The 14,752-nt window shown below is 50.0% G+C and overlaps 6 protein-coding genes across 6 annotated transcripts; 3 read left to right on the forward strand and 3 right to left on the reverse strand.

Moving 5' to 3' along the window:
* Positions 1-331: 331 nt before the first annotated feature.
* Positions 332-1,631, reverse strand: EDD37DRAFT_571420 (fungal-specific transcription factor domain-containing protein; the record flags this gene model as incomplete). The annotated part of the gene is made up of 2 exons (XM_062814334.1): positions 332-704; positions 763-1,631. 2 exons carry the CDS (start codon positions 1,629-1,631, stop codon positions 332-334), a joined length of 1,242 nt encoding a protein of 413 aa, XP_062665148.1.
* Positions 1,632-3,371: 1,740 nt separating this feature from the next.
* Positions 3,372-6,609, forward strand: EDD37DRAFT_675983 (uncharacterized protein; the record flags this gene model as incomplete). The annotated part of the gene is made up of 2 exons (XM_062819556.1): positions 3,372-3,677; positions 3,733-6,609. The coding sequence occupies 2 exons, from the start codon at positions 3,372-3,374 to the stop codon at positions 6,607-6,609; spliced, it is 3,183 nt and encodes a 1,060-aa protein (XP_062665149.1).
* A 29-nt stretch (positions 6,610-6,638) lies between these two features.
* Positions 6,639-7,783, reverse strand: EDD37DRAFT_689103 (uncharacterized protein). The gene is made up of 3 exons (XM_062819973.1): positions 7,484-7,783; positions 7,338-7,415; positions 6,639-7,262 (listed from the first exon to the last, which is right to left on the reverse strand). The coding sequence occupies exons 1-3, from the start codon at positions 7,652-7,654 to the stop codon at positions 6,678-6,680; spliced, it is 834 nt and encodes a 277-aa protein (XP_062665150.1). The 5' UTR covers positions 7,655-7,783; the 3' UTR covers positions 6,639-6,677.
* Positions 7,784-8,301: 518 nt separating this feature from the next.
* Positions 8,302-10,400, forward strand: EDD37DRAFT_670125 (FAD binding domain-containing protein). Its single transcript, XM_062819354.1, has 5 exons — positions 8,302-8,493; positions 8,545-8,621; positions 8,686-9,008; positions 9,067-9,401; positions 9,488-10,400. Exons 1-5 carry the CDS (start codon positions 8,379-8,381, stop codon positions 10,390-10,392), a joined length of 1,755 nt encoding a protein of 584 aa, XP_062665151.1. The 5' UTR covers positions 8,302-8,378; the 3' UTR covers positions 10,393-10,400.
* Positions 10,401-10,861: 461 nt separating this feature from the next.
* Positions 10,862-12,820, reverse strand: EDD37DRAFT_676002 (uncharacterized protein; the record flags this gene model as incomplete). Its single annotated transcript, XM_062819557.1, has 5 exons — positions 10,862-11,688; positions 11,746-11,880; positions 11,948-12,053; positions 12,124-12,728; positions 12,790-12,820. The coding sequence occupies 5 exons, from the start codon at positions 12,818-12,820 to the stop codon at positions 10,862-10,864; spliced, it is 1,704 nt and encodes a 567-aa protein (XP_062665152.1).
* Positions 12,821-13,516: 696 nt separating this feature from the next.
* Positions 13,517-14,595, forward strand: EDD37DRAFT_654906 (uncharacterized protein; the record flags this gene model as incomplete). The annotated part of the gene is made up of 2 exons (XM_062818724.1): positions 13,517-13,946; positions 14,012-14,595. 2 exons carry the CDS (start codon positions 13,517-13,519, stop codon positions 14,593-14,595), a joined length of 1,014 nt encoding a protein of 337 aa, XP_062665153.1.
* Positions 14,596-14,752: the final 157 nt, after the last annotated feature.

The raw sequence follows: 14,752 nt of genomic DNA on the forward strand, positions 1-14,752 counted from the left end.
CCAACGCGTTTTGCCCAACGCTACATACATGGGAGGATAGACCCAACTCCGGAGCAAGGCCAATATGGTCTGCTTCGCCTCACATGAATAAAGATCTTAGAACAAGAGACCCATGCACCTCCTCTGTGTGTACACTATCTTTCCAAATGCAAGGTAACCAAAAACTAATCCCACAACCGGCTCACATGTCCGAAATCTTTCGACAAAGGTCCGGTGAACGTCAAGGCAAGATAGTTGTGATGCGTTTGATTACATCTGCTGTGTCTAAGCTCACCGAAGGGTCCTGGTTTGGTTCGGCGAGCTTCAGCGCTTTGGCAACATCTTGAGGACGTCAGCACCACGCAGAAAAATCGTCATGGATGTGAGTCTTACTTGACATGAGGAGGCCTATCTGCCAATATTTGGCTACGTGAGAGATGGCCAGTTCCAGCATTTCTTTTTCCATGGGATTGTCCCCGGACTGGACATCCCTTCTGAGGTGCATTGCGGAAGGTCCTACAAGGGAGACCACCATAAAAGGTGAGCATAGGGGGATATATTGAGGCGGCCATGACTGAATGGCCGCACAAACGTTGCTGGTACAGTGTCGGCACCGGGCAAGCCATTTTTCATTGCGGTGCGTGGAAAAGTCGAAGCCTGTCGAAGAGGGAGGATGCTGAGCCTGGGCCATCTTCTCATGCATGAGAAACATCATTGTTTGTGAACTAGATCCTCGTAGATTAGTACATCAATAATGCTGAGGATTTGACAAGCTGCAAGTACCTTTGAAGGAGAATATAAGTAGCGATTATCCAATTGCTTTGTCGGAAACTGCCTTTGTCAAACGTTATAAGCCCAGCATCGAGTTGAAACTCGAGTGGCAGTAGAAGAGAGAAACAACTCAGGGCTGAATCTAGGTCCGCAACGGCCTGCGATGATGTGACCTGTGTCCTCCATGCTGTATGGACCTGGAGCATAAGAGCTTTGGCCACTAGGAACCATGCTCTTTCGTCCTGATTGGGACAACCTTGAAGGGATTTCCATATTTGAGACGCATCGGATGCCAGAAAGGATGAAGAAAGAGGTGAGCCGGACTCCCAGTTGGCGTCAGGCGCCGGAAGCAGCACTCGCATCTGCCTTTGATCAATGGCATACGGCCGATTTGCTAACGTCGAGAGGAAACTATCAAGCTCCCACACAGACCACCAAGCGCGACGTTTCTCCTCTCTACAGATCCAGTCTTCCGAAGTAATACGATCTTCAAATCGAGGGCGCAAATCTTTTGCAATATCGGCATCGGTTTTGTCAAGCTCAAGTTCGTATGCAAGTCTTATGCAATCTCCAGTAAGAAGCCATCCAAACGACTCCGGAATCGAACTGAGACTGTAGAATGCCAGTAGGATGCAACCTTGTAGATAAGCCAGATTGCGCGGAAGATTATGGTTCTCAGGGACAAACTTCCGATACATTTGCTTTGCCCGTGTGGCGAAAACATCTCCTCGTTCCCGAGGAATTTTTTCCCCAAAATAGGATGCTGTCGAAAATCGGGCAGCCAGGGACAGCATCCCGTTGAGGACGAAGGCCACATGAAATGACAGATTCTGATATCGAGTTTCACTTTGCCCTGGGCTGAGATTAAGAAACGCGTGCATCCGAGCACGATCGAATATGGGCAAAGGACCGTGCACCTTATCAAAGAAAACATCAACTCTGTAGGGAACGAGAGTTTTAGCAGCACGTCCATCGAACGCATAAGAGGGAAGAGCTTACAGTTGATCTACTATAGCAGGTGGCTCGAGGAGAGAAAAGACCGGCGGTTGAGATATGGCACAAATGCCAGGCTCGCTCAAGGACGCCTGCGACTCTGCCACGCCGCTGGGACTCGGGACTGGTGCGAGACTGGCGATTGGCTCTTGGTAATATGAATTTTGATCAACTGGTTGAAGAGATGCAGGGAATTCAAGGTCCAGCACGGGACCATAGTCGTCATTCCAAAGGGAAAGATCTGGTTCAAACATGTCACCACCGAACGGGTTCTCCAAGGTCGACAGATCAGCCTGTTCCAGCGTCGATACAGTTGAAGTCGAATTATGCTCAGATATCGATTTGGTGGCGTCCCAGTCCGTACTTGCCCCAGGGAATGACCACGAGGCGTTATCTTTGCTCGGCCTTGAGGAGGAGGAGGTGAAGGACTCTCTCCTTGTGCTTTGGTCTTGCAGGTTTTCGCCCTTGGTGATGATTTCCATGAGATAGTCTGATGGACATCAAGGTTAGTTTCTCACAGTAGTGGTATTCGTCGATAAATGTACCGATTTTTGCATCCAGTATACCATACTGACAGTTTTTGCACCTCTTTTCGCTATGGTTTGTATTGCTTCTGGGTCTTGGAGACTTCCGTTTGGTGGGATATACGCATGGCTTCTGAGCTCGTGCGCATGATGAGCATTTTGGTCGGACCATGTTACCTAAAAGCAAGACAAGGATTAGTCGCGGTCGAGAATCGCATGCCGACCATGAAGAAGAGAGAAGCGACCTACACTTTGTCTTCTTCCTGATCACCTCAGTGACAGTTAGCATACAAGGATAGTCTGACGGATCTCGGACAGGACGAGTGACTCGGACCTTTTGCACTCTTCGCATGCTCTTGTCAATGGCGGAATACTGTGCGCCAATTGCATTGTCTGTACCGTGTCCAGCTCCATGGCTGACTCTCCTCTGCTCGCTTGTAGAGGTACACCGGGTGTGAAGGCCATGAGCTCTTTGGGTTGCAACTTGCGGGCTTTGGCTATCAAAAGCAGGACAGCAGATAAGACAGTTGTTCCTACGTGGGAGGTGAAAGAAGGACGCCCTTCCCCGCAGACCAAGCTCGACTTGGTGGGGGATTGGGGATCAATGAGCAAGCTCAAAGTATATTTCGAAACATTAGCAGCCAAGGGTCATCACATGAACTGGATCAGCAACATTCTGCGCTTTTCGGCTCGTGTGAAAGGTCCAATAGGGCTGGCGTACGAGCAGAAGAAAGAGGGTCTCCGCAAAGGTTGTTCCACCATCTCCGCAAGACTAATGTTGTATCCGAAACGGCCAAGAAGCTGTCCACATCTCCTCGACAGGGGTGCCCCGCATCGGTGTCCGTCGGCATTCCGAATTGGAATTTGGCCTGAACCATTTCTTGCACTACCGGTCGTACTGCAGCGCCGGGCTCTCGTTTGTCCAAGTGAGCGAGGCGTCCCGAAGGACCGCCCTGTGTTTCGCAAAGCAGTGCCCCACACTCGGTGGTATCACCTCTGGCCCCCGTATATCAGCGATGAAGGCGCGTTGTATTTGGAGTATGGAGTTTTCCGAGTCATCTGACCGACCGTATTTCCAGACGAACCTGTTGTTTTCATACAGTGATGGCGAGATCAGAACGTCCTAAAGAGTCGTGCGATTTCGGCCAAAGGCTTATCCCCCACATCATCGACGAGCGGGCCATCACGAACCCAGATGAGGCATATGCCTCTGTGCCGAACACAGGTCGGCCACAAGATGGATTTAAGAACATCAGCTATGGTACTTTTGCGAATGCAATTAATTGCTGTGCATGGTGGATTAAGGAGCATCTGGGCAGCGGACCAAACTTCGAGACTTTGGTCTATGTTGGACCTAATGACCTCCGTTTTTCTATCCTCACCGTTGCGGCGGTGAAAACCGGCCACAAGGTACGTTTCCTTTATGTATTGTCACAAACTGTAGTTCTGCTAAGAGCCCGCCCAGGCAATGTTTATCTCGCCCAGGAACAGCCTTGCAGGACACTTGTCCCTTCTTGATGCAGGCAACTGCAAGAGTCTGCTGGTTTCAAACGGCGCGCCTAGGTTCGTGGACGAGATCCTAGGCCAGCGACACATGAACAAGGTCCTTGTCCCGGACTTGGATTATTTCTTGCAGGGTCCAAAGGCAGAGCTTTATCCCTACGATAAGTCTTTTGCAGAGGCCCGATATGAGCCTTTGGTGGCTCTACACACGTCGGGCTCGACGAATCTCCCCAAGCTGGTCACAGTAAAGCATGGCACGGCGGCGGCCATTGATGCGCTTCAAAGGCTCCCACTGCAGGGTGAACATGCGACGATCCCAAGCTTGTTCAGCAACAAGCGAGTCTTTGTACCGTTTCCTCCTTTTCACGCAGCTGGGCTGTATATCACCCTTCCTCTGGCTGTCTTCTATGGCTTTACAGTAGTCCTGCCACCGACTGTTCCATTGACAGCCGAGGTGGCTGACGCGGTCCACCTTCATGGTGACGTTCAGGCGACAATCCTGCCGTCATCGGTGCTCACCGATATCACGAACGCTCCTTCTCAGCACGCAAACTTGGGCACTCTCAGCTTCGTGGCCTTTGGAGGCTCAGCGCTTCCCAAACCCGTCGGTGATGGAATCATATCTGTGTCAAAGCCAGTCAATTGGTTGGGATCCACAGAGCTTTGTTTTACTCCAGCAGAAATCCTAGATGCTGAGGATTGGGAGTACATGAAGTTCAGCCCTATCATGGGTGCCGAGTTTCGACCTTTCGACGATGAACTATATGAACTTGTAATAGTTCGCGACCCGTCACTCGAAATTTACCAAGGAGTCTTTTACACCTTCCCAGAGCTGAGTGAGTATCCGATGCAAGACCTATATTCTAAGCATCCGTCCAAGCCTGGCCTGTGGCGCTATCGTGGACGAGCCGATGATATCATCGTCTTTGGAAACGGGGAAAAGACGAACCCGGTGGCAATGGAGACCATGATCGAGTCGCATGGAATGGTGAGGTCTGCTCTAGTCATCGGACAGGGACGCTTTCAGTCCGCATTACTGATAGAACCGACAAATGACATCTCGAGTCCAGAAGAAAAAGAAGCAGCTTTGGATGACCTTTCCGAGATTGTGGTGAGGGCGAATTCTGAATCGCCGGCCCATGCGAAAGTTTCAAAAGAACTGATCATGTTCACCTCGCCGGAAAAGCCAATGTTGAGGGCCGGAAAAGGATCAGTCCAACGAAAGCTGACCCTGAGGCTGTACGAAGAGGAGATCAACAAGCTGTATGAGTCTTTGGACGTTCGAGAAGATCCCTCTGCCACCCTACCATTAGACAGCTTCGAATCCATTCGTTCCAGCTTGGCGGCCCTGATATCAGCTGCCACCAGTTTTGAGCTCGATAGCTTCGACAGCGATTTTTTTCGCAACGGAATGGACTCCCTGCAGGTCATCAACATTGTTCGCGCTGTGAACGCTACCCAGAACAACACGAAAATAACCGCAAGAACAGTTTATGCAAGCCCTACTGTCACGAAGCTGGCACAGGTTCTCTTGCCTGCGGGTGTGAGCAACAACCTCAACGTACAGGACGAAGATCAAATAAAGCGCATTCAGGGCATCACCAAGTCGATCTCATCAGACCTCCCAGTAAACGCACGACGCCCCATGCGGAGCGATAGCACGTTCACTGTTGTTTTGACCGGCTCCACGGGCTCTTTGGGTTCGTTCTTGCTCCTCAATCTGCTGCGAGATCCAAAGGTGGCCAAAATCTACTGCTTGAACCGCTCTACAAATGCCCAAGAAAGACAAGCAAAATTTCTCGACCAGCGAGGATTTTCCATTGATGCCCTGCGTGAGAAAGTCGAATATCTACACAGCAACTTCGCTGAGTCCTATCTGGGTCTTGCATTGGCCAAATATAGCGAGTTGTTGGAACGCACGACTCACATTCTGCACAGTAGTTGGGAAGTCGACTTCAACTTGACATTCGACTATTTTGTCGATACGCACGTCCGTGGAGTTCGGCGCCTGATTGATTTCTCCGCGCATTCTCTTCGCGATGCCCGCATCTTCTTCATTTCCAGTCGAGGTACAGTGAGTCAGTGGACCACCAAGCATGCCAGTACAGTACCGGAAGAGGTACTGCATGACTGGCAGGTGCCTGAGTCCATCGGTTATGCACAGTCGAAGTTCGCCGCAGAACGCCTACTTGACGACGCACGTAGGGTTGCAGGGATCAACTGTGCCATCTGCCGCGTAGGCCAGATTGCTGGGCCAGTCTCAGAAAATGGCATTTGGAACAAACAGGAATGGCTTCCTTCACTGATCGCAAGCTCGAACTACCTGGGAAAGCTTCCTTCCTCCCTCGGCCCTCTCGATGTTGTGGACTGGATTCCGGTAGATTTACTCTCAAACATCATCCTGGATCTATTGTTCAATACGTCCGGTGATCTGTCAAGCGCACCGCTGAGCATCAATGGTATAATCTCACCGGATAAGACTCCAGAGTCTGGTTCTACGGCTGTTTTCCATGCCGTAAACCCTTCGAGGGTCTTATGGGCGGACCTGATGCCGGCAGTCCTGGCTTGTCTGGACGACTCAGTGAAGATTGTCACATTGGATGAGTGGGTGGACACACTGAAGTTGAGCTTGGAAGAAACAAAGGAGATTCAGCACAATCCAGCAGCGAAATTGTCGGACTTTTTCCTGGCGTGGAGAGAGGCCTCAGTCCAACCTCTGCTGGACACGACAATTACCATGCAGAGAAGCCCTACTATGGCTGCTTTGAAACCTGTCACCGCAACATGGATGCAAACATGGATGAGGCAATGGGGTTATTGTCGCCTGCACCTGACGTAGGAAGATCAAAATATAAAATACTTGTTCACCACGGCTTGGCCTTGAGACTCGTCGATCGAGTCACTGTCTTATTCGAAGACCATCTTGTTCTGAATTGAGCCAATCTTCGTGCATTTGACCTCCACCACACTGCCGTCTTTTAGGAAACCATTTGGAATGAAGAGACCGACGCCTGATGGAGTGCCGGTCATGATTACCGTGCCCATTCGCAGGGTAGTGTTCCGACTCAGGTGGGTGATGATCTGTGGGACAGTCCATATCATATCACTGGTCGGAGTCTTCTGCCTGGTCTCCCCATCCACAATGGTGACATATTCCAGCTGATGCGGATCGGGGATAACGTTCTTGGAGGTAATAGCTGGTCCTATTGGGGCAAACCCGTCGAATGATTTGGCATAGCCGAACTGTCCACCGGAAAAGGGCGGCAATTGGAAGTTCCTGGCGGACACATCGTTCCCAATCGCATAACCCAAGACATACTCCAACGCATCCGCTTCCTTGATGTTCTTTCCGTCCTTGCCGATAATCACACACAACTCGCCCTCATAATCTAGCTGCGTCTGAATATCCTTGTGGATAAGGACATCGTCCAGAGGACCATTCAACGCGTCTCCCGGCTTTGTGAAAACAACCGGATGCTCCGCGATTGAGAGCTAGAGAAAAGCTTCCTTAGTAAACACTTCTGCAAACAGTTCGAAAGTCGATACTGCTTCTTCAGATGGACATACCTTTGCTTCACTAGCATGTTGTCGATAGTTCAGACCAATGCACTCGAATATAGGTACAGACTCTAACGGACTCAACAACTAAACATGTGTCAGCGACTTGGAAAGACAAAGGGCCGAGCCAGATGTAGGGCGGATACTTGTACTACCTTCTTGACTGTAGCTTTTTCGCCCGTGCGTGAGAGTGCTTCGAAAGGGTGGCCTTCGAGAACGTCCACCTCAATACCGACTATTTGGTTGGCAGCCAATTCCGCGGTCAGTTCGCCATAGCGGACAGACCCTGTTTCGTCAGCGAACCGTATTAACCTGTCGAATGTCATAGTTGTCCTGTTCGAGTGGACCGAAAAGTTGCAAAGTCTGCTTGAGGAAGAGATGGTAGCGGTCGGAAGATCGAATGGCTGACAGTCTCATCAGCAGCGTCATCCGTCCACAGAGCGAGCAAGCAGCAAGTGTTTGTGTTGAGCAGCATGCCGACCCTGCATTGCGAGCGGCTATTGAATCTGAAGATCCCTCCAGGTTGAGATAATCCCGACACCGATCGGCTCTGAGGGGTAACATCCACGCCGACAGGTCTCCGCGGCCTTCCGAGGAACCGCAAGTTCGGATTTTAGCTGCGGGACCTCCATCCACGAGACGTTCCACCTCGGCAAAACTTGAGGATCGCGGGCCACCGACCTCAGTGAAGAACAGGCAACTCGTTTCTACAAAAGTATCACGATGACTCAGCCCATCTTGAAACCGACGTGGCTAGGATAAGGTTATTGGGCTTTCTTGGACCAGTCAACTCCGAGTCTAGTTTTTTTCGAACAAACTGGGTGCTGGAATTGACAATGGATGTATGCTACACCCTGGAATAGTTCTCTTGTCCATCGACGGCATCTTGGTCGAAAGGCGAGCCGCATCTTACAGTCAAGATCTTTGGCTGACTTGTTGCTTGGGGATCGTTAGGCTTCTCCTGGCTATGATACTCCAGTGCTGGTCGTGGGTGCCGGACCGGTCGGACTGATTACAGCGTTGAAGCTGGCACACCATGGAATCCCGTGCATGCTCACCGAACGAAATCTTGAGACGACAAGATGGCCAAAAATGGACGTTACCAATGCACGGTCTATGGAGCTCCTGAGGACAATGGGCCTGGCGGACGAGTTGAAAGAAAATGGTATGCAATTCCGCATAAACGCCAGAATCACAAAATGCTGACATGCAATAGGTGTTCCGGGAAATTTCTCTTTCGATGTTATCTTCAGTACAGGCTTGGGTGAAGGGGGGGAAAAGCTTGCGACATGGGTGAGTACTATGAACTTTCCAGCACTTTCAGAAGTTGGTTTTGCTTACAACGTGTTTCATGCAGGATCTTCCGTCGCCAGATTGGTGGCGGGAGCGCATCAGCCGACTAAATGATGGTTCAATGCCTCGGGAGCCTTATCTACGGTGCTCACAAGTCATTTTCGAAGCGTGGCTGAAACCTATCTGCGAGAAAAACCCGCTGATTACAACTTTTTTTGGCCGCAAATTCGAAGAGCTTACAGAAGAAAAAGACGGCGTGACGAGCGTGCTTACAGAAATCAAGACCAATGAGAAAATTCGTGTCAGAAGTCAGTATGTGATAGCTTGCGACGGTGCAGGAAGCCGCGTCAGAAGATCAGCCGGCCTGAAAATCACGGGTGGTCCGGTGTAAGTTTCATCCCTGCAATACTTCAGCCGTTGGCTCAAACTAAGTCTACAAAACAAGACCGATCGCCATGTACTTGGTTCACTTTAGATCCCGAGATCTAAGCCGACTTCAGTCTCAGGGCCAATTTTGGCATATCTTTATGACCGGCGGCGGAGCCATAATTTCTCAGGACGAGGATGAAATCTGGACGGTCCATCTTCCGATATCACTCGAGCAGGATACAGACAAGATAGACCCATACGAGCTCGTCTATCAGTTTCTGGGCTCCCACACCGGTCCTTACCCCATAAACATTGATGAAATCCTGGTCAAGAGTGTCTGGAGGCCGAATTTGGTGGTGGCAGACGAGTATCGTTCTGTAAAAGGACGTGTTTTCCTTGCGGGTGACTCAGGTATGCGTTAAATCGTGGCTTTTCTCAATTCTCTTCCCCTTCTATTCTCTGTTGTTGTACCCAATTCATGACTGACCAGTCTGCAGCTCATCAGAACATTCCTACGGGAGGATATGGAATGAACATGGGCCTCGGTGATGCTTACGATATCGGATGGAAATTGGCTGCCGTGATCAAAGGCTATGGAGGACCGCATCTCCTGGAATCGTACGGCAACGAAAGGCGGCCCGTGGCATTGCGTAATGTCGAGCGATCAGGTCAACATCAGTCCGTCCACTGGGAATACTGTACTTGGACAAAGAATGCTGGTGAAGAGGTTATACTCTCTCAAAACGAAGCAGGGAAGCAACTGAAACAACGCATCAGAGACTACGTCTACGAACATGATGGCGAGAATAAGGATCATGGAATCGAAATGGGCTACCGGCACAGAACCTCTCCCGTGATTTTCAGAAATGACGGTGAATCGGAGCCCGAATGGACCGTGCGCAGCTACATTCCTTCAACGTGGCCAGGAAGCCGCGCTCCCCATGTCTTCCTTAATGACGGCAGCACAAGTATTTTCGATCTCTTTGGAGATGATTATACCATTGTGGACTTCACTCCCTCTGGAGAAGCATCGAAAAACTTTGGCAAAGCTGCAGAAAAGCTCAACATCCCACTTAAACAACTGCATCTCCCTCGCGAAGATCATTCTGCGGCCATTTGGGAACGAAAGGTCGTCCTAGTACGACCCGATCAGTTTGTGGCCTGGAGAAGCCGCGAGGACCTATCGAGCCCTTTGGACGACTACCAAATTGATAATATACTTCAGATAGCGGTGGGAAAGCGACCGGCACCGCATTCGGCTGCTCTGAATGGTGCTATCGAGACATCCGCTCAGTCAGCTCATGGAGGCGCAGGTCTAAACCCATTCAGTGCTACCGTTGGCAACGTCGAGCAAGATGCAGGCAAAATCGAAAAGATGGCAGCTTTCCAGAGCGAGGTGTGAGATGGAACTACTTACAGATACCTGTCATGATAGATTGGCAGGAGCAACACAGCAATTCTCCGAAGACCTGATGCTCTGTAGAACCACTTTCAGAAAATGATGTCCTCCGTCCATTGACCTGCCCAGCAGCACTCGCGGAGTCGCAACTGAATGGCATGTCTCTACAACACGATCTGTTACCAGCGTTGGTGACAAGGTGCCCTTGAGCAGTTGACCAGCTTTGCCGGGGTAAACTGATGGCAAGAGCAATCTCTGAGTAGGTATAGGTCCTATTATATCCTAGGTGTAACAATCGTCGTTGGTGGGCTACTAATATCACTTTAGGCGGTCTGTACCAAATCTAAGCAGCGTTTGTCGAGAGAACGTGTTCCTTGAGTGTATGAACGCGAACAGGGTCAGAGTAGTACGATGACTCGACAACGGAAAATGAATAGCAGTATCGAGCACAAGCAGCATTTTCAGGCTCAATCTAAAGTTTCGACGCCCTTCTGCGTTTGCTTTGTTGAAACTTGTTCCCTTCTTGGTCCTTCAAGACCCTCCGCAGAATTTTGCCACTCGCACTTTTTGGAATTGTATCCAAAAATTCAATCCCTCCTGTCAGCCATTTCGATTTCGACCTCTTTCGTTTTACAAAGTCGTACAGAATCTGTTTGGTCGTGGAACCTTTAGCAGACAGGTCAACCAATACAATGAATGCCTTGGGGACTTCTCCTGCATAGTCGTCAGGGATACCGACAACCGCAGCGTCAGCGACGAGAGGATGGCCGAGAAGCAGATCCTCCAGCTCAGCAGGAGCGATGGCTACTCCTTTTACCTTGATCATCTCTTTTAGTCTGTCGGTTATAGTTAGAAAACCAGCTTCGTTCATAAAGCCGATGTCTCCTGTATGTAAGAACCCGTCTTTGTCATAGGTCTCAGCCGTAACTTGCGGCATTTTATAGTATCCCATAGTAACTTGTGGACCTTTAGCGAGAACCTCGCCAGTCTCACCCGGTCCTAGTAATCTTTCTCTATCCCTCTCACTATCAGTATCAATGATCTTGATAATGGTCTCTGGGACGGGCTTCCCCACGGTGTGCGCGTTTTCATAAGTCTGATCTGCGGGTGGTGTAAGTGTTAGTGCTGAACAACTCTCCGTCAAGCCCCATGCCTGTCTGATTCGGACGTGAGGAAATTTCTTTGCCAGTTTGTCAACGATTTCCTTTGCTAGAGGCGCGGCTCCCGTATTGAATTGTTGCACAAATCCCAGATTGTATCCGGCGGCTACAGGATCATTGACAAGACGAACCAATAGAGCTACCAAGGTCAGGACATCAAAAGGTACGGATCGAGCACAGGGTATCGCGAACTTACGCGGTACTAGCCATAGCTCGTCGCACCTATACCTGACGATCACATCAAGCATTTGCTTCATATTGAACTTTGGCATGACAATAACGTCCTGATTCAGGACGATTGGCACATTCAGAATCTGAATTAGTCCCGTAACTGCGTTGGGAGGTCAACAAACAAACTGGAAGAGATTTGGCGTGGGGCAGAACAGTAAGACACTCACTATGGTAGAATGGCAGTACACCCAACAAGACTTTCGGACACTCTGGCGCGCTCAAGGAGAGCATCTGCATGATCTGAGCAATCACGTTATGATGTGATATCATCACCTATGTGGTATGTTGTTAGCAGTCGTTTGTTGAAGAGATCTCTCTTGCAAACTACGGTGGCACTACGCACCCCCTTTGCCGAGCTGGTCGTGCCACTAGTAAAGCTGAGATAAGCTGGGACATCCTTGTTACTCTGGGTCCTGGATGGGTCCCAGGCCTTGGCTTGCCTTCCGTCAGTCTTGATCTTTGCCTCGCTGATCAAGTCACGCATCGGAGTCTTGCTGTCTGAGCTCCTAGATGCCAACTTGCGCTCTAACAGCACCACTCGGTCTCTCCTAAGACCAACCTTGTCTGCGGCCTGACACACATTATCCCACACCTCCTCATCGGTAACCACCAGTTCAGATTCACTGAGTTTTAAAATCTCGACCATCTCGTCGACTCCCTGGTGAGGTGAAGCAGCTGTAACAATAGCGCCAATCCGAATTGCGGCAAGGTTGACGACAGGATACAAGACATTGTTGCTACAGAAGATGGCAACATGACTACCATATCCCACGCCAAATCTGTCGGCAAATCCAGTCGAAAGAAAGGTTGCCTGTGATTTCAGATCCACGAACGACAGAGTTTCCCGTGTTTGGGCATTCCGAAAACCAGCAAATCGACCTCGATTGAATTTGCAATTGTCCGCCTGTTCAAAAATCCAGTCCCAGAGTGAAATGTCAACGGGGACGCCTAGTGTAAAGACACCGTTAGTGTGGCATCAGGAGTTTCCAATACGCTCTCATTGACTAACCGCTTTCGAGCTTGCTGCCTTGATAAAGCATGTCACCGGTGCAATGGGTTTCAAGAGGGAATGAGAGAATCGTTGGCACATGCAAAGATTGGCGGAGACGATATGTGACAAGAATTAAGCAAAGAAGCGCATTTGGGTGTTCAGACGTCCTTGTACTAGTAGCACACACTACCTGAATCACTATTTGATAACGCTTATTTCCAAGTTCAATCGCATGGACCTCTGGGAATGTCGTGGGAAAAAGTCCCCGAATCGGTTCTCCGAAAGTTCGAAATGAACGCGAGTCTTCTCGCGGCGTCTTGGCTCCATCGAAGGTTTTTCGGCATTCCGTACGATCGAAGGGCGGCGCGATGATCGACAGATACCCCGTTGACTGCGGCTGTAGGAGTATGGTTTGTGGATAACAATGGACAAAGAGGATCATGCTCAAACCAAGCGACCCTTCGATCGGAGAACACACTCCGCGACCAAGAGGGTTTCTGGTACACCGAGGGATTCCGACAGCCGCCTGGTGTCTAGTGTCGGCATTCTATCACTGGTGTTCCTGATAAACATGGCTCAGGTCGTTGTTCCCACCTCGGGTATCAGCGCAACTTAGAATTCGTAACACCTCTACTACCCCATTGCCCTCGCTGTCAGTTCTATGAATGCCAGTATCCTCGGCATGATCCTGAAGAATTGACCACACTGATTACTTCTCGGACAATTGACCTAATTCAGGCTCAATATGAGAGCCTACCAGCTTGAGAGACTGGTCAGAGAGATTGGGGAGCTGGAAATAGTAGAGATCCCGGATCTCCCTCCGCATCCTGACAAGTATCTAATCAGAGTTCATGCTGCAGCGATCAATTTCTTCGATATTTTACAGGTCCAGGGGAAACACCAGGACAAACCAGCATTCCCATGGATCGCTGGGAATGAGTTCTCAGGCGAAATTTTGGCAATCCCGACTCGCCTACGCGCGGAAGATGCGAGATTCCGGAAAGGAGACCGCATTTTCGGTGCCGGCTTAGGCGCGTTCGCAACCATGATCCAGGCGCCTGAGGTCAGCTTGAGACCGGTTCCAAGAAATTGGAGTTATATTGAAGCAAGCAGCTTGTTCTATACTGCACCGACAGCTTATGCAGCGCTTGTATTGAGAGCGCGTGCGAAGCAAGGTATGTTATAACTGCGAATCTGGATTATTTTCCGTCTACTAGATTGCTAATGTTTTGTTATCAAGGTGACTATGTGCTCATTCATGGTGCGGCTGGAGGTGTTGGTCTCGCAGCAGTCACAATCGCCAATGCGTTAGGTATGACCGTCATTGCATCGGTTGACACCGAAAAAAAGCGCGACGTCGCAAAGCGATTCGGCGCTCATCATGTCATCGATTCAAAAGGTGATTGGGCGCTAGTCGCAAAGAGCTTAACACCCAATGGTCGTGGTGTCGATGTCGTTATCGATCCTCTCGGTATGATTTCTCAGTCATTAAAGTGTATCCGATGGGATGGACGGTTATGTATCGTTGGGTTTGCTGCCGGTGGAATCGAGAAAATTCCGACCAATCGATTATTGCTAAAGAATGTTACCCTTTCTGGCTTATTCTGGGGAGAGTATGCAAAGATGGACCCTCAGAGTGTGGTTGAAACCTGGGACAAACTTTTCCAAATTCTCGACGGGGGTGGTATCGTCCCCTTAAACTATACGGAGAAAAGATTCAAGGGTTTAGAGCAAATCGCGGACGCAATGACGCTGCTGAGTACAGGGACTGCTTGGGGAAAGATTGTCGTCGATATCAGTGAGAATGGGAAGACGAAGCTGTAAGGCCATAAAAGGCTGGCCCTTGGGAAACAGGAAAGTCGGGCATGGATTGGCGAGAAAGGTCCTTCGAGCACCAAGTAACCCCACGTTCTTTCTGTTCATAGCTGCATCTGAGGCAGTGATGCGACTATTCCTCGCCAGGAGTCAGACGAAGCTGTGA

The sequence above is a fragment of the Exophiala viscosa genome, assembly GCF_022695815.1.
Source record: "Exophiala viscosa unplaced genomic scaffold EDD37scaffold_19, whole genome shotgun sequence".
In the NCBI taxonomy this organism is placed as follows: domain Eukaryota; kingdom Fungi; phylum Ascomycota; class Eurotiomycetes; order Chaetothyriales; family Herpotrichiellaceae; genus Exophiala; species Exophiala viscosa.